This window comes from Armigeres subalbatus, chromosome 3 (genome assembly GCF_024139115.2).
Source record: "Armigeres subalbatus isolate Guangzhou_Male chromosome 3, GZ_Asu_2, whole genome shotgun sequence".
Taxonomy (NCBI): Eukaryota; Metazoa; Arthropoda; class Insecta; order Diptera; family Culicidae; genus Armigeres; species Armigeres subalbatus.
In genome coordinates this window covers 303,987,943-304,009,597 of record NC_085141.1, presented here as the reverse complement: position 1 = coordinate 304,009,597, position 21,655 = coordinate 303,987,943, and the positions used below count along the sequence as shown (strand labels likewise).

General features: G+C 41.6%; 1 protein-coding gene and 1 long non-coding RNA gene across 5 annotated transcripts; both read left to right on the top strand.

Annotated features, from left to right (window-relative positions):
• The first annotated feature begins 637 nt into the window (after window positions 1-637).
• On the top strand, window positions 638-1,472 carry LOC134220589 (uncharacterized). Its single transcript, XR_009981966.1, has 2 exons — window positions 638-817; window positions 875-1,472. It is a non-coding gene; the product is annotated as an uncharacterized LOC134220589 (long non-coding RNA).
• Window positions 1,473-5,273: 3,801 nt separating this feature from the next.
• LOC134220588 (transcription factor MafK) lies at window positions 5,274-6,811 on the top strand. 4 transcript variants are annotated; one of them, XM_062699680.1, is made up of 4 exons: window positions 5,275-5,505; window positions 5,585-5,688; window positions 6,140-6,175; window positions 6,254-6,811. In XM_062699680.1, the coding sequence occupies exons 2-4, from the start codon at window positions 5,650-5,652 to the stop codon at window positions 6,620-6,622; spliced, it is 444 nt and encodes a 147-aa protein (XP_062555664.1). In that variant the 5' UTR covers window positions 5,275-5,505; window positions 5,585-5,649; the 3' UTR covers window positions 6,623-6,811. The 4 variants fall into 4 exon arrangements, with proteins under 4 accessions (XP_062555666.1, XP_062555667.1, XP_062555664.1 ...); XM_062699681.1 differs by having other exon boundaries at window positions 5,582-5,688; XM_062699682.1 differs by lacking the exon at window positions 6,140-6,175 and having other exon boundaries at window positions 5,274-5,505.
• Window positions 6,812-21,655: the final 14,844 nt, after the last annotated feature.

Below are 21,655 nucleotides of genomic sequence, written 5' to 3'. Positions count from 1 at the left end.
AAACTGCTGATATATTCTATGTGCGCAAAGCGCATAGATTATAAAATAATGGAAGAATTTTCATTCTATGTGCGGCTAATAAAATATATGAACTGTATTTATAAATTTTATTATGTATAAAATACATTAGACGTGTATAAACATGAAAAGCATGAGCATCTCCACATTTTTTGATTGTCGCAAAGTAAACAATTTTCAGGCGCGAGCGATACAGTCTTGAAGGATTTTGGAATACTGGTGAAACTACTTGTCGGGTGACGCCATTTTATTTTATTTCACCACACTACTTCAATTTCACTGCACTTAAGTCTGTCTGCACTACTTAATTTCTGTCTTCACTTAACAACGATCGTCTCAAATCTGACTCTGAATCCTTGCTGGCGTTTGCCTTTGCACAAGGCAACTCTCCAAAACTTTAGAACACAAGGCAACTCTCCAAAACATTAGAATCAGTTTACTCGCCGGAGAATGTGCAGTTTTGTTCATATTCTCACAGGTGGCGCATTTCTATGGTTTGATATTAAGAGCTTTCGTTATGTCAAGAGCTTTGCCTTCACTCATATTCAAAGATATGCACACTGGTGCATGCCAGTATTTTGAACTCCTAATATGACTAGATATTTTTATATTTATTTTATCTATCTCTTTATCTACTTACCTACACTACTCAAGGTAATTAATGATATTACTATAATTGTTACATCCATTATTCAGGTTTTCGTAATTGTGTTACAGGCAGAATTACCGGCATCGAAGAACTTTTTCATCAATTGGGATTCATCAGTTTTGAATCTTGATAGTCTGGTAGAGAGTAATCGTAAGTTTTTGAAAGCTTTTTTTGTGAACAAAAACATTTAATCACTTAATATTGTAGGATGGCATCGTCAAAATATCTGCGAAAATAAGGAAGAGGAACTGGATCGAGAATCCGGACTTATACAGCGAGCGACATATGCAATGTATCATGAAATCGTCAAATTTATTTGTCCGGGCCGGTACAATGGAAGGGCCAATCATTTTTGCCACTGTAGCCAGCAGCAGGATAGGATTCCTCTGAGAGGACCGCCCGGCTCATCCGTGCCGTCGCCCATTCACCGAATATTGAAAAATCACCGCTCACTAAATCCACATTCGTTCGAACCCGAATTATGGTCGCAGAGATATTGGTGATTGTCCATTGTTGAAGGGAGCGGGTGTTGGCATGGATGATCCGTCTGATGTACGACAAGGACGAGAAAAGTAACTTATCATATTTGAATGGATCAATAGTAATGTAACCACCACTCGCAAGTAGAGCACCAGGTCTTATCGGTTTTGTTCTGTAGGTTAATTGTATTTTTTGCGACTCTTATTTTATGCAGCGAACGGAGTTAAACCTGGAGCCAATGCCTTTTTTTACTTTCTGCCACCACATTGAAAAAATCAAAAAGGTTGTACTGAAAAACTATGAATAAATTAACACTATAACCATATGTCTATTTTCAGCATGAGTTTATCATTTACTTTCCATATTAACATTGCTATTATAAATAGCATTTAAATTCTGAGTTTTATTTATCTGTTCCTAATACGAGACACGGCCATTACCTACACTATTATTTCCATTACTCTGATTAGTATAATCCATTCGAACTCCTTAATGCGAATCAAAAGGCTGCACATAAAATTCATCTTGGCGATATCGGCAATAATTCAATAACGTTGCACATAGTTTTCATGTATAAAAGTAACTGGTCGTATTCTAAGTGCAGGGCATATATATGTAATGTGCGTTTTTATTTGAGTGCACACACACATATACAAACTGCAATAAATAAATTGTTTTTTTTATCAAGATTTGCATTGATTACAGGTGCATATCGTTCTCAATCATGTTACACCGTATTTTCATGAATGCAAGATGTGAGTAGTGTTGTTTTCGATGTTTCTAGCGGGCTTTCGTTTTCGGGGCTTTCGGTGCACGGAGATCCGAAACAATCCAAAATTAAGTATTTTTCACTCAACTTGACAGCTAAGTGCAACCACTCAAAATTGAGTTATTCGCTACACGGATAAAAATATAAAAGTTAAATAGATTAAAATTTAAGCTAAAACCATATTCGGTCTATCCACTCATTGCTAGGATTATTTTTGATTTAATCTTTTGAGGATTAAAGTTGATTTAATCATTGCAAGGCTTTCCTTGCTATAATTGTTAAGCAACGGTGTGCATGTTGTTTACATCAAAATCAAATATGAAAAAAATGAAAATGAAAAAATAATAAACAATGATAACGTCACGACGTTGAAATGGAATTTTGAAAAAATACGGGATTCAAGCTACGACTAGAATGTAAAAGTCCAAGGGCAAAAAGTAAGTTCCTTTGAATGGAAATGTGATCAAGAGCGGAAAATTACGGTTCGTTTTTATCAGTCTTTTTGCGAACGTGTTGAAACTTGAGTACTAGCTTGGGTTCCATATGGGGTATCAGTAGAAAATCGATTGAATTTGTTTGATTGCCAAGGGAAACGACACAAGTTTTTCTGGGCTGAAAAGTTCCGAAAACGATGGTGATTCCTCCAAAAAGACAACAAAACCCGCATGCCGTCTTTTGTGAGGGATATGCCGTCTTTTTCGGCATAGGAAAACCTCGTGGAAAACTTGTTTCTTTCCCCTTGAGGAATTCGTCGGTTCGGCGCAACTCCGGAACAAGTGCGAAAAATGATTTTTTTTAACGCACGGCTCAATTTCTCATAGTCTTTTTGCTGACTTCACAAAGCCGGACTCGAGTCGGGCAAGATGGCGTAGATGATTCGTCAAATAAGCTGGAACAACCTGAAAAAAAATGAAATGTTGCTGCGATTCGACCTACCTTGATGAATGACAAAAGTGTAATGAATGTTTTTCTCAAGTCTCAAGAGTAATAATGCGAGCTTGTTAAGCATTTAAACATTTATTTTTCAGAAAATCATTACAATGCTTAAAAAGCAAGCGAAGCTAAATTTATTAATAATCCTTGAAACAATTAAATTTTGAAAAAGCTTCAGAAGGATTAAATAATAAGCTAATTAGCTTTTTATATTTTATCCGTGTAAGTACTTAAATTTGAGTTATTTTATAAACACTCCATGTTAGGTGATTTTTACTTTTATTCGAAGAGTTGCTTTTGGGTGAAAATTACTGAAAATCTGGTTTCTTGTAAAGAATTTTAGGTGATATATTTCTGGTATATGTTAATGGCATGATTGAAATAAAAAAAATCGAATGTATTCGTTTATTGCATTATATAAATAGAAAATCACATGAATAAAAATACTAAACGTTTTCCTGTTCCGCTGCCCTCGCCGCTGCCATTATCAGGATCTGTAAGGAGAAAGAATTGGAGAATTGAACAAAAAAGTGTCGAGGAATTGAGCAACATAAATCTGAGGATATAAAACCCTACCATGAATGGGTTAAGGATAGTTGTGTAACTATAAACATTAGATTTAATGGTTCCACCCGAGGTTCCACCTACCATCAATATAAATATGTGCGGTCTCGGTGTGGCACTTGCTTTTGCCATATTATTTTCGCATCCGGAAAATGGCACCGACACGGAAGGCACTGAAGCCACATTCCAAATCCAGTGAGGCGCTCACTTCCGGATGAGTGTTCGAGAAGGTCATTTCTAGACCAACATTTGAAAAGGGCGTAACAGCCAAAATTTATTCCTTCTGATTCTTCGCCTACATATAAAGCTTTATATGTAGACAAAGAATCAGAAGGAATCAATTTTGGCTGTTACGCCCTTTTCAAATGTTGGTCTAGATTTAATTAATCCTCGGGTTAAACCATCTTCGTCAATTGAAGCGATGCAGCAACATCTGCGGCTCGATTGCCGGTGTCGGTTAGTTTAAGTTTTTCTTTGGAAAGCATCCTAGAATTAAATAAACTAATAAATACATTTGTTTTATTTATAATGAATTAGTTTTTACTCACCTACTTCAACACAACTTGAATTTCGGTTGATTAATCGAGAATAAACTTAGAAAATTAAAATAATGTTAATTGATTTGATTCCACTCCCTTGAATCTGTTGGAATATCAGGTAGTGTGCGACGCTTCGCTGTAGATCGAAGATGGATAAGAAGCGGGCGCCGGTTAGTTGTAGTTGCTCTTTGGTATAGATTAAGGAAGTTTGTTATGGATTATTGTATATACCTATTGTTGAATAAAGAGAACTGCAGCTGCTGGCAGATGTATCAGTCAGTAGCCTGCCGTGGTGTAGAGAGGGAACTCTAGTTTGTTATTCTTTGTGAGGGGGTTCCCTTGTCTCGGCCAACAGGTTATGGGCCCAGGAACGATTCCCGTTCTCCATCTTAGTGGGATGTTATTGCCATCGACGTTATCGCAGTGGGATCATGGATCGGCCGCATAAGTCGCGTGGCGCAGTGGGATCATGGATCAGCCACGTAAGTCTTGGGTAGCGCCGGACGGAATTCATCAGGAGGGTGGAACGTTCGGTAGGATGCTGGCTGGTCAGCAGGAGTCCAAGAGGAGCTTTGGATCGGAACATTCAGGAGCTGGTCGGCAGAGCATCGAGAGGCGCTGTGTAAGCTTCGGAGTCGGACCACTTGTACAGGCGCATGTGCTGGAGAGGTTGTCGTACAAACATCGGAGTGGAGGCCATTTGTACGGGCAACGGATATGAACCAGGAGGAATTGTTCCGGCGAGGAGGAGCTCTGGACGGGAGGCTCGGTGTTAGGAGGAGCCAGGACAGTAGCGACGCGTGCACACTAAGGAGGAGTGTTGGAATATCAGGTAGTGTGCGACGCTTCGCTGTAGATCGAAGATGGATAAGAAGCGGGCGCCGGTTAGTTGTAGTTGCTCTTTGGTATAGATTAAGGAAGTTTGTTATGGATTATTGTATATACCTATTGTTGAATAAAGAGAACTGCAGCTGCTGGCAGAAGTATCAGTCAGTAGCCTGCCGTGGTGTAGAGAGGGAACTCTAGTTTGTCATTCTTTGTGAGGGGGTTTCCCTTTTTCTGGCCAACAGAATCTAATGACAAGTAAATTTTCAGCCAAAATCAAGTTATGGCTCAACACGTAATTTTGGATACTTTCATATAAGCAAATTGATTCAGAAGGAAGTTATCAAGCAAGACTTGTCAATTAAGTAAAAAGGACCCATCTACCAAAATAAAATTATATCCAAAATGGGAGTGTTGGGAAAACACTCAATTTTGAGTACTTTCAATCTTGATTTTGGATAGTTTCGAATTTCAGTGTGCTTTCGGGTTTTCAGCACAAAGTTCGAGTCGAGCCGTCAGAGAACGTGCGCCTCCAGCAGTGTTGTGCATCGAGGAGATATAAACAATAATAAACCAAATCGTTTCAGTTGATTTTAAATAGATACCTATTTCATGAGTTTTTACAATATATAAATACCTATGTATAGTGATAATAGTATCAACTGATTTAGATTGAAAGCTTCAAGAAAATTGGCCGTCATTGAGTACAAAACACAGAGGAACGACAGGTATTAATTATATGAAAATGACTTGCATAATTTTGATCTCCATGGCCAGAAATAATTCCCCTCTTCTATTTCTAAGCAGAAATCGTCAATTCAATACATCCCTTGCCATTCAAAATCAACCCGACTGAGGAAATATTTCTTGCGATGCCACAGGACTCAAAACGGGAAAGGAAAAGTACGCAGGTAAGCATTTACAACGTAATTCGCTAAAGCGGGCCTTGAACTGCACCAGTAGGGTGTTCCAAAAAGTCGTTTTGCAATTTTAATAATGTGCGTATCTATTTTTTTTTCATCAGTTTACAATTACGGGACTGTTAATCAAAAAAACAGTTTACATTCGTCGACGTTATGTTTTCGAATGAAATTGATATTTTCCGATCAACCTCAACCTTTGATTCTAAATGAAGAACTAATAAATAAAACTTTTCTTGATGAGACCTCAATGAGCACTGACCATTAAAAGTTTTGGGACACCCTAAACACCAATTCAGTGTTGCTGTAAGCGTTCTGCATTAGCAGATCATTGTGCCCTTGAGCAGAAGACGTGCCAGTCGATTCGGAAGATTGTTGTGCTCTCTCAGGGCCAAACAGTCTTGCAGCATTATCCTAATAGTAGCCTTCTCTATCCTTGTAGTCCACGATGCATTCGAAAAGAAGTCACTGGAATGAAGTAATTATCGAAACCAATGGAATGGAGAAAGTCCGTCATTTTACATGTTCCGTCTGAATTTGCCCCGTTTTCTTGCAGGCCCCCTTGTCGCCGTGTCCCATTCCGGACATTAGTGACGATGAGCTGGTGTCGATCTCAGTACGGGATCTGAACCGTACCCTCAAGCTTCGGGGACTCACCCGGGACGAGATCGTCCGGATGAAGCAACGGCGTCGGACGCTGAAGAATCGTGGATACGCCGCAAGTTGTCGGATCAAGCGGATCGAGCAGAAAGACGAACTGGAGACGGAAAAGTCGCAGGAATGGCGCGACATGGAAAAGATGCACGAGCAAACCAACCGGATGCGGGACGAGGTGGATGCCCTGCGGAACAAGTACGAAGCGCTGCGGAAGTTTGCTATCGGTGAAAAGATTCCACTGCCACCGGAGTTGGACATTTTGGGTTAGAGGCAAGATATTCCTTTAGAGTTTTAGGATGGTGTAGCTTAAAGTGGGGGAATTCCCGTATGTATAATTTAGCAGAAATTAGTAGGTTTATGTTAATTTGAACTAAGTGGTGTTTGTTAATTGATATTTTCTTGTGTAAAGTCAATCATCATACAATACTATGATAATAAATAATTTTAACGAAAGCAATTCATAATTGTTTTTCACTCATGACAGGGGAAACCCGAATTTTTATGTATATAGGTATGGGTTGTTGCCAGACTAAGGCCGGAGTAGCCTGTGCAATACATAAAAGTCTTCTCCATTCAGCTCGGTCCATGGCTGCACTTCGCCAACCACGCAGTCTGCGGAAGGTCCGCGAATCGTCCTCCACCTGATCGATCCACCTTGCCCGCTGTGCAATCGCCTTCTTGTTCTCGTCGGATCGTTATCGAGAACCAGTTTTACCGGATTACTGTCCGACATTCTGGCTACATGCCCGGCCCACCATATTCTCCCGATTTTCACGGTGTGAACGATGGATAGTTCCAACAGCTGATGCAACTCGTGATTCATTCGCCTCCTCCACATACCGTCCGCCATCTGCACCCCACCATAGATGGTACGCAGCACTTCCCTTTCGAAAACTCCCAGTGCGCGTTGGTCCTCCACGAGCATCGTCCAGGTCTCGTGTTCGTAGAGAACTACCGGCCTAATAACCGTTTTGTAGATAGACATTTTGGCACGGCGGCGAACTCTATTCGATCGAAGCGTTTTGCGGAGTCCAAAGTACGTACGATTTCCTGCCATGATGCGTCCCGAATTTCTCTGCTGGTATCGTTATCGGCGGTCACCAGTGAGCCCAAGTACACGAATTCTTCGACCACCTCGATTTCGTCACCACCGAAACTCGTGGTGGGTGGCTTACATTGACCTCTCTTGAGCCTCTTCCTATCATGTACTTCTTCTTCGACGTGTTGATGACTAGTCCAATCCGTTTAGCTTCGCTTTTCAGTCTGATGTAGGCTTCCTCCATCCTCTCAAAGTTACGTGCCATGATATCAATGTCGTCGGCGAAACCAAATAACTGGACGAACTTCGTGAAAATCGTACCACTCGTGTCAATCCCTGCCCTTCGTATTACTCCCTCCAAAGCGACGTTGAATAGCAGACACGAAAGACAATCACCCGTATTGTAATTGCCGTAACCCTAATGCGCGTTTCGAAGGGACTCGAGAATGCCCCTGAAACTCTAACTACGCCTACTACTACTACTACTACGAATCACCCGATCCATCGTCGCCTTGATCAACCGTATCAGTTTATCTGGAAATCCGTTTTCGTGTATTACCTGCCATAGCTGGTCCCGATCGATTGTATCATATGCGGCATTGAAGTCGATAAATAGATGATGTGTGGGCACGTTGTATTCGCGGCATTTCTGCAATACCTGACGTACGGCGAACACCTGGTCTGTGGTAGAGCGTTCACCCATAAATCCCACGAACTCTCTTGCAATTGGTGTTAGTCGGCGGCATAAAATTTGGGAGAGTATCTTGTAGACGGTGTTCAGCAATGTGATTGCGCGGTAGTTGCTACAATCCAGCCTATCGCCCTTTTGTAGATGGGACACAAGACACCTTCCATCCACTCCTGCGGCAGTACCTCATCCTCCCTCCCAAACCTTGGTAATTACCCAGTGCAATGCTCTAGCCAGTGCCTCACCACCGTGTTTAAATAGCTCTCCTGGTAGTTGGTCAACTCCAGGTGCTTTGTTGTTTTTCAGCCGGTCGATCTCGTGGATTTCCTGGAGATTCGGGCCGGAAGTCGCATGTCCTGCGCGCATGCTCCTAGGTTCATTTCCATACCTCCACCGTTGTCTGCCGGTTCCCAGCTTGTTGGTGGTGCCACAGCTTTGGTAGAAGGTAGCCGCTCGATGCCCGCTTTTCCACACTTTCTGTCCTGTCCAGCAGATTTCCTGCAGCCAGGGTGGCCAGTGAATTTTGAATTTCAAATTCCCGGTTATTTCCCGGTATTATGGAAAATTTCCCGGTACAAAAAAATATATAAGCATTAGAAAAAATTAAAAAATCCGCGAATTCATAAATATTAAAAGTAGAAAAGAATTTCCATATAAACAATTAAACTGCAACTGCAAAATTAAATGTAGAAGAGTGATTTTTGCTGGCTAAATAATACTATTTTTTACTTAATTAGTTTGATTTTTTTATTCTAGTAAGTATGAACTCATGACAAATTATTTAGACATTCTGCAGAAAAATATCAAAAAATATTTTAAAAAAAATGTTTAAACACCTCATATACAGACATAAATACAATGTTCTATTCATCGAAAGTCCATATGTTTGTTAACGTTTGAAAGTATAGTTCGTCGGTAAAGGTAGCCTCACACCTCGGGAATTTTGTCCGCGGATTTTTCCCCATGTATTTTTGCATATGCGATGTTTTCGGGATTTGGGCACGGAAAATAAAAATCCCGGCCCCATTTAAAACGCACGGGGACCAAATTCCGGCGAAAATTTTTCCCGAGGTGTAAGGTAGCCATAAACAGAAATACCGAACCTAAAGGCTGCCTTACACCTCGGGAAAATTTTCCGCCGGAATTTAGCCCCCGTGTATTCCGAAAACATCGCATATGCAGAAGCACATGGGGAAAAAATCCGCGGACCGAATTCCCGAGGTGTGAGGCCACCTTAAACCTCATATCAGAGATGCATCCTGAACAGAACATGAGCCAAGAGCGTGCCTATGTGTTCAAAGCTTTGAACTCTGAGCACAGTTCAGTGTGCACTGGATTGGTATGCAAGCAAAACGATCATGGTAACTAAGATTCCTTAGATTTGGAACTAATGCAAAAACATACGAGCATGCTTGATTTCTATACGATAGATGCTCACGTGTTCCAATACTAGCCGAAAAATGAGTAGCATGCCGTCGTTTGAGTTTGTTTTCCTAGGATACAAGTTGCTAAGTTAGGTCAGCGCTCTTGAACAGTGTGCAGTGTTCAGAACGTTCTGAACACGAACACGCGTTCTTGTGTTCACAATGCATCTCTGCCTCATATGATGTCACGAATTAATATAATGTGTAACTGTGAATCAAATTTCCATCGTCACAACTCTTTTTTTTCAGCTTTTTTGAATGGCTTTGGAAATGTTTCAATATTTGAAATAAAAGAGGAGGGATACCAAATATATTTATTTGGACAAATTGGAGAACCTAAAAGGAATCGATTGAGATAATTAAAAATCAAGGAAAGTTCAAATCAGATTTAATACAAAAAATCGGTGCAATCAAAGTTGATTGCTCATGTTCCGGGTACATATAAGTAACCCGGAGTTGTAATTAATTACTATGTCTGAAACTCAACTTTGGTCAACTTGATTGAATGAGGTATTTAGGGTCTTCATAAATACATGACCTACTTTAGAAATATGTAAACTCTAAAATAGAATGGAATTAGCAAATGAGTCTACCAATTCTCTCATGATGTTTGATATTACTGCACTAATTTTTACAAAGAGACAAATGCAGATTTGATAATTTTCCCGGTGGTTATTAAATTTCCCGCATATTTCCCGACATTTTCCCGGTGATTTTCAGTTCCCGGTTTTTTCCCGGTTATCCCGGGTTTCCCGGTTCGCTGGTCACCATGTGCAGCGCTACGACGTCGAAGTTGCGAAGATGTTATTCATCGTAGATTATCCTGTCGCAGCCTGCGAAACCTAGCAACATGCAATTCTATGTTCCAAGCTTCCAATCGTGACCCTTTATTCGTCGCCTAGGTCGTTGCCGATTATATCGAGTCGTACTATCTTTTATGTCGTTCGTAATGGTTGTTTTAAAGGCGGCTTATTGGGCCTGCGCAAACCTCCTGTCTCGTCGGAGGACCGTCGTGTCAGGGCTGTTTAGCGGCCAACCTAACACCAGGACTTGGGCTTGTGCGCTTTGAGCGGCACACGGTCACGGGTACATGCAGCTTTTTATAGAAGTTTAACAGGGCCCACTGTCAAACCCCACCACATCCTAGGCAAGCACCACAACTCGCAGATGGCCTGGGAAGGGATCGTCAAGCCCTTGGACATAGTCCCTGCTGCCTCCAATAGGTATGAGCAGTCTATTTAATCATAATTGGCACATTCACGCTAACTTTCATCTACTCAGTGACTGAGTAAAATTGTAATGCCCTTTTTTGGGCCACGGAAATTTTACTCAATTTCCGTCAAAAGCGGGACTATTCTAAACTATGAGTAGTCCTGCTTTTGAAGGAAATTGAGTTAATTTTCCGTGGGACGAAAAGAGAGGGCAATACAATTTCACTCAGTCACTGAGTAGACGAAAGTTACAGTGTTGCTTCTTATTCTTGTTATACTCAACGCATCCCCGGGCCGTTGCCAATCTACGTTGTATGACACTAGGCAATACACTGCTGGCTTAAATTTTCAACGTGACGATTACTATGTCGAACTCATGAAATCAATGTGAACTCGACTCGTGGAAAACCTATGTAGTCCAGGTTATTCGAGGCTTGTAATAGACCCTTTAGTACAATGGACCTTTCCATCCACTGACTGGTAGGCTGGAGCGTCCCGTCCTCTGCTTCAGACCCAAAAGAGTTCGAAGCAGTTCAGTTTCAGGTTAGTAAATTGCTTAGCTTAGCTTGACTGACTGTACATATCAATAGTTGCTACTCCGTGATTGATCAGAACTGGTGCAAATTGCACTATGTAGGCTTGTAAATATTCGGCAGTGTAGTATTCAGAGTAAGCGGCTAATGATTTTAGTTTGTATAAGTGATTCTAGACTATGAATTGATTCTGCTATTGCGAATAGTACATTAAACATAAGCAATCAAATATACCAATCGTGAAATCACATATTTCGCGTGCCCCAATTTAACGTACAGTGTTACAAGTTTTACATTAGATTTGATTCGATCTCTCAATTTTGCATCTGCACTAATCACGATAGAGAAAGAATCTGTGCATGATTGAGTGCATGATTGTGCAGTGAGATGGTGAGATGGTGTTGGTAGCGCCATCGGGTTGAGTAGCAACGACGAAGATTGCACCGTCAGTTTGTTGTCGATGAATAGATGATGTGTGGGAACGTTGTATTCGCGGCATTTCTGCAGTACTTGGCGAATGGCGAACACCTGGTCCGTGGTGGAGCGTTCGCCCATAAAACCCGGCTTGTACTGCCCCACGAACGCTGTTGAAATTGGTGCTAGTCGACGGTATAACATTTGGGTACCTTGTAGGCGGCGCTCAGCAATGTGATTGCGCGGTAGTTGCTACAATCCAGCTTATCGCCCTTTTTGTAGATGAGATACACGACACCTTCCATCCACTCCTGCGGCAAAACTTCCTCTTGGTAATGATCCAGTGCAGCGCTCTAGCCAGTGCCTCACCACCGTGTCCCTCAAACTGCCGGGACGAATCTTGACAACTTAAAACAGCTCGTTCTCGGTCAATTTTTAACTAAATTGCAAGCGGCTTCAACTGTGATCAAGGGGAATAGTAGTTCCAGCATGTAGATGGGTAAAATGCTCAGGATGACCCTCCCTCTTTTAGAGGGGGGAGTTTTGAAGTGTGGCATAAGTCATTTTTTGAGCAAATGTTTAGTATTTTGAATTTTTTAACGTCGTAACAGGTGTTTTAGTATAAGTAATTAATGGTCAATGTGAATGGTTGACAACAATGGTCAAATAAACATAAATTGACCTCCGGGTGACCTTCCAATAGGTTCCGGAAACCCGGAATATCCGGTATAAAAGGCCAGCATAGAATCACCGAATATATCGGTCTTCCGACACCTCAAACTTCTCAGAATCTCATAGGTAACTTAGAAATCGCCATAGTTTTTTGGGAGGATAAACTGGCCATTTGATGGCCACGGAACAGGTTCTGGAAACCCGGAAATTCCGGTAAAAAATGGCCAACATAAAACTACAAAACAAATAAGCCTTTCGATACCTCAAACTTCTTAGAATATCATTAGTAATCTGTAAAAGGCCTTAGTTTCTTATTAGGGTAAAACTGGCCGTGCGGTTGCCATGGAACAGGTTCCGGAAACCCGGGATCTCCGGTAGAAAATGGCCATCATAAAACTACAAAACAAATTAGGCTTCCGACACCTCAAACTTCTCAGAATCTCATGAGTAATCTAGAAAACGCCTTAGTTTTTTGTTAGGGTAACACTGGCCGTGCGGTGGACATGGAACAGGTTCCGGAAACCCGGAATTTCCGGTAAAAAATGGCCAACATAAAACTACAAAACAAATTAGGCTTCCGACACCTCAAACTTCTCATAATCTGATGAGTAATCTAGAAAACGCCTTAGTTTTTTTGTAGGGTAAAACTGGCCGTGCGGTGGCCATGGAACAGGTTCCGGAAACCCGGAATTTCCGGTAAAAAATGGCCAACATAAAACTACAAAACAAATTAGGCTTCCGACACCTCAAACTTCTCATAATCTGATGAGTAATCTAGAAAACGCCTTAGTTTTTTTGTAGGGTAAAACTGGCCGTGCGGTGGCCATGACACAGGTTCCGGAAACTCGGAATTTCCGGTAAAAAATGGCCAACATGAAACTACAAAACAAATTAGCCTTTCGATACCTCAAACTTCTTAGAATCTCATAAGTAATGTAGAAAAGGCCTTAGTTTCTTGGTAGGGTAAAACTGGCCGTGCGGTGGCCATGGAACAGGTTCCGGAAACCCGGAATTTCCGGTAAAAAATGGCCAACATAAAATTACAAAACAAATTAGGCTTCCGACACCTCAAACTTCTCATAATCTGATATGTAATCTAGAAAACGCCTTAGATTTTTTGTAGGGTAAAACTGGCAGCGCGGTCGCCATGGAACAGGTTCCGGAAACCGGAATTTCCGGTGAAAAATGACCAACATAAAACTACAAAAACAAATTAGCCAAACTTTTCAGAATCTCATGAGTAATCTGGAAAAGGCCTTAGTTTCTTATTAGGGTAAAACTGGCCGTGCGGTGGCCATGGAACAGGTTCCGGAAACCCGGAATTTCCGGTAGAAAATGGCCAACATAAAACTACAAAACAAATTAGGCTTCCGACACCTCAAACTTCTCGGAATCTCATAAGTAACTTAAAAAACGCCATAGTTTTTCAGTAGGGTAAAACTGGCCATGAGATGGTTATGGAACAGGTTCCAGAAACCCAGAATTTCTGGTAAATAATGGCCAACATAAAACTATAAAACAAATTAGTCTTCCGACACCTCAAACTTCTCAGAATCTTATAAGTAACTTAGAAAACGCCATAGTTTTCCAGTAGGGTAAAACTGGCCATGGAACTGGTTCCGGGAACCAGGAATTTCCGGTACAAAAGGCCAGCATATAATCACGAAATATGTCGGTCTTCGAACACCTCAATCCTCTCAGAATCTGATTAGTAATCCAGATAACGCCATATTGTTTTGGTAGGATAAAACTGTGCATGTGATGCACACGCAACAGGTTCCGGGAGCCCGGAATTCACGGTACAAAAGATCAACATAGAACTATAAAACAGGTCCAAACCCTTATCTTACCTTACACATTACTTTCTCGTTACTAAAGATCAAAGTAGAGCTATAAAATAAATCAGTCTCGGATGACCACTTTGACCAGCTATTAGATCTATCGCAGCATTCCCCGTATTCTTAATGTATAGGTGCATCTCGAAATACTCCAATACTATTGATAAGCAACAGTGTTCGGAAAACAAACCACCCATCCCCCCCCCCCAGACCAATTTTCTGGCTACGCCACTGATAAGCAATGCAGTATCGGTTTCGATATAGTTCTTGCTTTTTCTCTCTCAAGAGGATCATGATAGTCTATTTGGACCCTTTACAGAGAGCAATATCATTGAATGTGCGCCCCTTATCATAAGAATTCAATCCTTTCTTGAGAAAACAGAACCGTAATACTGTTATTTGACCAAGTATTGGAGCCCTAGTCACCTCTTTGTCTTGCTTTTACAATATCACCAGTAAAGCACCACACCTGGGATTTAGCTATATGTACAAAACCATTTCTAGCTAAAACATTTGTCCTGCAATGAGAATTTCCGTCATCTTCAGGGAAAAGTTAGGTTAGTTATACTTCAGATACTTCTATTGGTAGCGTAATCCTTAACTAAAACAACTTATAGCCCTAGCTCGGAAAATGGATTTAGCTAGGGCTCGGTTTGGTAGGTCTTACTCCGTAAGACACTACATACAAGTGATCTTTCCAACGTTACATAGAACTACAAAATAAATCAGTCTGTCGACCCCTCAAACTTTTCACAAAATTGTAAATTATTTGTAGGGTAGAAATGGCCATGCAATGGCCACAGAACAGGTTCCAGAAATCCAGTATTTCCAGTGAAAAAGACCTACATAGAGCATCTGTACAAATCAGTTTTCCGACACCTTGAACACCTTGAACCCCTCCCCAGCTGTCTGCGAGTCAGGGAGAACTGCCTAGGGCGTGGTGGGATTTAGCAGTGGGCTCTGCTAAAATCCCTCCCAAAAAACCACAAGTGCCCGTAATCAGACTCTATCAAAGCGACTGTGTGCCGCTTCAAAAGCACAAGCCCAGGGAGTGCCAATTGGCATGGGGAGTGTCCCTACTTCGGTAGGGTAGCGCGTGAGCTGCTTCGGCAGGGAGTGAGTGATCTGGTTGTGCTGAGGCAGGAGTGTCATAGCGTGTCGCCGCTATTGTCACCTCGAAGCGCAGCAGAAGTCTGAGTATGGACTGCACATGCTGAGGTAGGAGTCGAGGGACCTATCGACACCTCGAGGCATGGCAGTGGAGTGTTAGAGTGAGCACCCGAAAAAGGGTCACATGGAGCGAATGGTCTTTGGAGAAGCTGCTTCGGCGGCAGGCACACCTACAGTTGTGCACATGTGGTGCATGGGGAGTGTCCCTGCTTCGGCAGGGTAGCGTGTGGTCTGCTTCGGCAGTGGTGTGATTGATCTGCTCGTGCTGAGGTAGGAGTGTCGTAGCGTAATATCTGTAGGCCCAGGCAGTTACCGCTATAGACACCTCGATACTGGCAATACTGGCAATTTTATAGCCACGGAACAAGATTCGGAGTCTCTGGAAAGCCCATTCCGATAGCCTAACGTGGCTTTTTGTACCGGATATTCCGGGTTCCCGAAACCTATCATGAAACTATGGCGTTTTCAAAATTACTCATGAGATTCTTAGAAGTTTGAAGTGTCGGACGACAGCTTAGTTTCGAGGTTCTATGATGGCCTTTTGTACTGCTTGATACGGACTTTTGGAATCTATTCCGTGGTCATCACATGGCCCAGTTTTACTCTACCAAGGAACTAAGAAGTTTTCTGGATTACTTATGACATTCTGAGAAGTTTGAGGTGTCGGAAGACTAATTTGTATTGTAGTTTTATGTTGGCCTTTCGTGCCGGAGATTCCGGGTTTCCGAAACATTTTCCGTGATCATCCCATGGCCAGTTCTACCCTACCAAAAAAACTATGCTGAAAACTATGGCATTTTCTTAGTTACTCATGAGATTTTGAGTAGCTTGAGGTATCGGAAGACTGATTTGTTTTGTAGTTCAACGTTGGCCTTTTGTACCGTAAATTTCGGGTCTCCGGAATCTATACCGTGGCCCTTAATTACTTATACTAAAATATCCGTTATGATGATGATTTCAAAATACTAAACATTTGCTCTAAAAATGATACAAAACTCCCCTCTAAAAGAAGGAGAGTCATCCTGAGCATTTTACCCATCTACTTTCTGGAACTACTATTCCCCTTGACCACAGTTGCAACCGCTTGCATTTTAGTTGAAAATTGACCGAGAACGAGCTGTTTCAAGTTGTCAAGATTCTTCCCGGCAGTTTGAGGGGTAAAAGAAACCTTGAGAAAAAATATGTTACCTTTGAAATTGTTAATTCATTCATCTAATCCGAGCACCAGCATTTTTGGCGTTATTGGTTCATTTATAATTTGGCGTCAGTAGTAAGAACTTTAATTTGAGGGGATAATCGGTCAAGCGATTAGTCAATTGAAAAAAAAGTCAGGCAGTTTCAAATATAAGAGAAATTTTAATTGAGGTGCCGAAAGCCTAATTTATTGTGTAGTTTTATGTTGGCCATTTTGTACCGGAAATTCCGGGTTTCCGAAACCTGTTCCATGGCCATCGCACGGCCAGTTTTACCCTACCAAGAAACTAAGGCCCTTTCCAGATTACTCGTGAGATTCTGAGAAGTTTGAGGTGTCGGAAGCCAATTTTGTTATGTAGTTTTATGTTTGCCTTTCATACCAGAAATTCCGGGTTTCCGGAACCTTTTCCGTGGCCATCGCATGGCCAGTTTTACCGTACTAAAAAAATATGGCGTTTTCTAAGTTACTTATGAGATTCTGAGAGGTTTGAGGTGTCGGAAGCCTAATTTGTTTTGTTGTTTTATGTTGGCTTTTTGTACCGGAAACTCCGGGTTTCCGGAACCTGTTCCATGGCCACCGCACGGCCAGTTTTACTCTACAAAAAACTATGGCGTTTTCTAGATTACTCATGAGATTCTGAGAAGTTTGAGGTGTCGGAAGCCTAATTTGTTTGTAGTTTTATGTTAGCCATTTTCTACCGGAGATTCCGGGTTTCCGGAACCTGTTCTATGGCCACCGCACGGCCAGTTTCACCCTACCAAGAAGCTAAGGCGTTTTCTAGATAACTTTTGATATTCTGAGAGGATTGAGGTGTCGGAAGCCAAATTTGTTATGAAGTTTTATTTTTGCCTTTTGTACCGGAAATTCCGGGTTTCCGGAACCTTTTCCGTGGCCATCGCATGGCCAGTTTTACCCTACTGAAAAACTATGACGTTTTCTAAGTTACTTATAAGATTCTGAGAGGTTTGAGGTGTCGGAAGCCTAATTTGTTTTGTTGTCTTATGTTGGCTTTTTGTACCGGAAATTCCGGGTTTCCGGAACCTGTTCCATGGCCACCAAATGGCCAGTTTACCCTCCCAAGAAACTATGACGTTTTCTAAGTTACCTATGAGATTTTGAGAAGTTTGAGGTGTCGGAAGACCGATAAATTCGGTGATTCTATGCTGGCCTTTTATACCGGATATTCCGGGTTTCCGGAACCTATTGGAAGGTCACCCGGAGGTCAATTTATGTTTATTTGACCATTGTTGTCAACCATTCACATTGACCATTAATTACTTATACTAAAACACCTGTTACGACGTTAAAAAATTCAAAATACTAAACATTTGCTCAAAAAATGACTTATGCCACACTTCAAAACTCCCCCCTCTAAAAGAGGGAGGGCCATCCTGAGCATTTTACCCATCTACATGCTTGAACTACTATTCCCCTTGATCACAGTTGAAACCGCTTGCAATTTAGCTGAAAATTGACCGAGAACGAGCTATTTTAAGTTGTCAAGATTCGTCCCGGCAGTTTGAGGGTTAAACAGCTCTCCTCCTAGTTGGCCAACCCCAGGGGCTTTGTCGTTCTTCAGCTGGTCAATGTCCTCCTGTATTTCCTGTTGATCCGGAGCCAGTAAAATTATGTCCTGCGCGCGTTCTCCCAGGTTCATCATCATACCACCATCTTCGTGTGCCACATCGCCATTGAGGTGTTCTTCGTAGGGCTGCCGCCACCTTTGGATCACCTCATGTTCTCAGTTCACTCATTGGCTATGGATGTGGCATAGTTTGCAAAAGATCAATCAAAGACTTTGTAGTACATATTCTAAGTATCTAGCTTCAATCATGCAAACAAACAAAAATTGAAAATTTGTATGAAATTTTTTTCCCGTTTTTGGCAACATCCCCATTTTGGCAACATTAAAATCCGGTCGTGTTGCTAAAATCGGGAAGGGACTGTATTCCCGATATTGAAGAAAGCTGAATTTGGATATTTTATGATGTTAAGCTTTTTTAGATTTGACGTATGTTGCTCGGCGTTGGTGTTGGTGTTGGCTACGCAAAACATGAGCTCTTAGCATAGGCCTGTTCCGGAGCGAGTAGAACTCCAAGGCATGTTGGAGTAGGGGTTCGTCTGTGTATTCAAAAGAAGAGTACACTTTGAAGATGCAAACCAGGACTCCAAGGCATTTTGTGTTCATTTCTGAGCGAGTAAACATCAGAGACGTTTTGACGTAGGACTGCATCTGGGTATTCTATAGAGGAGTACACTTTGCGAATGCAGACTCCGAGGCATTTTTTTGTGAATGTGAGTAAAACTCCGAGGCATGTTGACGTTGAACTACGTCTGTGACCACTTTGCAAATGCGAAGCTGGATTCCAAGACATTTTGTGTTCATTCCGTAGACATAGGACTTCGGCTGTGTATTCTATAGAGGAGTACACTTTGCGAATGTGAAGGACTCCGAGGCATTTTTTTGTTGATTCCGGAGCGAGTGGAAATCCGAGGCATTTTTACGTAGGACTACGTCTGGGTTTTCTATAGAGGACGACACTTTGCGAATACAAAGCAGGTGTCTGAGACTTTTTTGTTCATTCCGGAGCGAGTAGAACTCCGAGGCATGTTGACGTAGGATTACGTCTGTAGAGTACACTTTGTGAATGCGAGCCGACCTTCGAGGCATTTGCGTGTTTATTCTGAAGCGAGTAGAACGCCGAAGCATATTGACGTAGGACTACGTCTGTGTATTCTACACAAGAGTACACTTTGTGAATGTGAAGCACTCCGAGGCATTTTTGTTTATTCCGGAGCGAGCAGAACTCCGAGGCATGTTGACGTAGGCCTACGTCTGGGTATGCTATAGAGGACCTCTGCGAATACAGAGCACGACTCCGAGAAAATTTGTGTTTATTCCATTTTGTGTTCATTCCGAAGTGATTAAAAAATCCGTCTGTGTATTCTATGGAAGAGTACACTTTGCGAATGTGAAGGACTCCAAAGCATTTTTGGTTATTCCGGAGCGAGTAGAGCTCCAAGGCATTTTGAGGTAGGACATCGTTTGTGTATCCTATAGAAGAGTATACTTTGCGAATGCAGAGCAGGACTCCGATGCAACTCCAAGACATGTTCGTCTGGGTATTCTATAGAAGACCACAAGAATGCAGAGCAGGACTCCGAGACAATTTTGTTCGTTCCGGAGCGAGTAGAACTCCGAGACATGTTGACATAGGATTCCGTCTGTGGCTTCTATGAAGGAATACATTTTGCAAATGGACTCCGAGGCGTTTTTTTATTTATTCCAGAGTGAGTAAAACCCCAAAGAATGTCGACGTAGGATTACGTTTGCAAGTTCTATAAAGGATTGCTCTTTGCGAGTACCAAGCAGGACTCCAGGCATTTTTGTGTATTCAGAATTGTGCAAGAGCAAGTAGAATTCCGAAAAAAAAATTAAAATGTGACCCACAATCATTATTAGTGTTTAGCTAAAATATGACGGTACTTAACATATTAAGTTTGTTCTTCTTTGTGTTAGATGTTAATGGTACTACAATATTATGAATTGTTTTAATTTATTTTGAAGCAATTTGGATATGATTTTTCTTTATAATGAAATATTTATAAAATTGAAATCATATTCTTACAAAGTTCAAAGAGTAGGGAAGGAGAAAGATGTAGTATTCAGAGTAAGCGGCTAATGATTTTAGTTTGTATAAGTGATTCTAGACTATGAATTGATTCTGCTATTGCGAATAGTACATTAAACATAAGCAATCAAATATACCAATCGTGAAATCACATATTTCGCGTGCCCCAATTTAACGTACAATGTTACAAGTTTTACATTAGATTTGATTCGATCTCTCAATTTTGCGTCTGCACTAATCACGATAGAGAAAGAATCTGTGCATGATTGAGTGCATGATTGTGCAGTGAGATGGTGAGATGGTGTTGGTAGCGCCATCGGGTTGAGTAGCAACGACGAAGATTGCACCGTCAGTTTGTTGTCGAATTTTAAAACGAACAGTCGCACCGCTCTTCAACGGCGGATTCCATTCAGCCGTTTTCGGCTGGAATACGACAGGCAGCACTGGATGAAGGTGATGTTTTTTTATTTCATTTTTTTTTATTTTCTTCCTTCCTTGAAATCGATCTCACATTCCCGAAGAGGTATTAGGTTCTGCAGCGTCTGTATCTAACCTCAAACTGATGACAGATTAGTAGTACTTCGCGTTGGACTCGGGGGCAGCCAACCAATCACGAACTCGAACTTTGTCGGAGTCCTCGTCGGAGTCAGTGGAAAGTACTACTGAACTGTCAAAAAAGTTCATTTGACGAGGACCGAATTCATTCGTGACGTCATGCTGCAGAACCTAATATACAATACACATTCACCCAGCAAAAGACAAAAAATCACCACGCGTTTATATGGGCCACTCACATTCATGCAGTAACGCACGAACTGAGCAGCCTGTCAGAGCGACTTGTGTTGGGTGGAATCAAGATGAATTGAACACCACTTGATGTTCCAATCTGCCAAATTCACGATTCAGCCATCTTGGATTTTAGTATGGGAGAGCCAGCCGGTTTGTTGTCCTTTTGCACTGGAAATGAATTTTTCACCCCCGCTTCGCAACAACAACTGGCATCTAGGTTGGGACGTATTATATGAAGTCATCGTGATGATTAGATTTGAATAGTTAACGGGTCGCATCACGGAACACTTTTTCACTTAGGTGGCGATTTCTAGAGTAATTTCCAAACAAACTTCAAACTGCGCGTGCTCAGTCTAGTTACATCCAAAGTTGCTAAAAATTTAGGAGGATTAATAAAACAGCAAAAGTCAGTATAGAGGAGAAAAAAAGTCAAAATTTGAATCACTCTACTGAGCAATCAGGTGCACATCTATTCTGACGTCGTCTGACAATTGTTTGTTGTCTAGGATGCGTCGCAGTTATCGAATGCCATTTGCTAACTGAAACGAAAACATGTTGCAGTTATCGAACGACTAGTGTATTGTCCATAAGAAATTCTTGGAAAATCCCATTGGCCGAAAGCGACAGATGGCCGAACTGGTAATTTGGCCCAAATAGTCGTTTGCCCTAACAGGTCGTTTGGCCGAATTGATCATC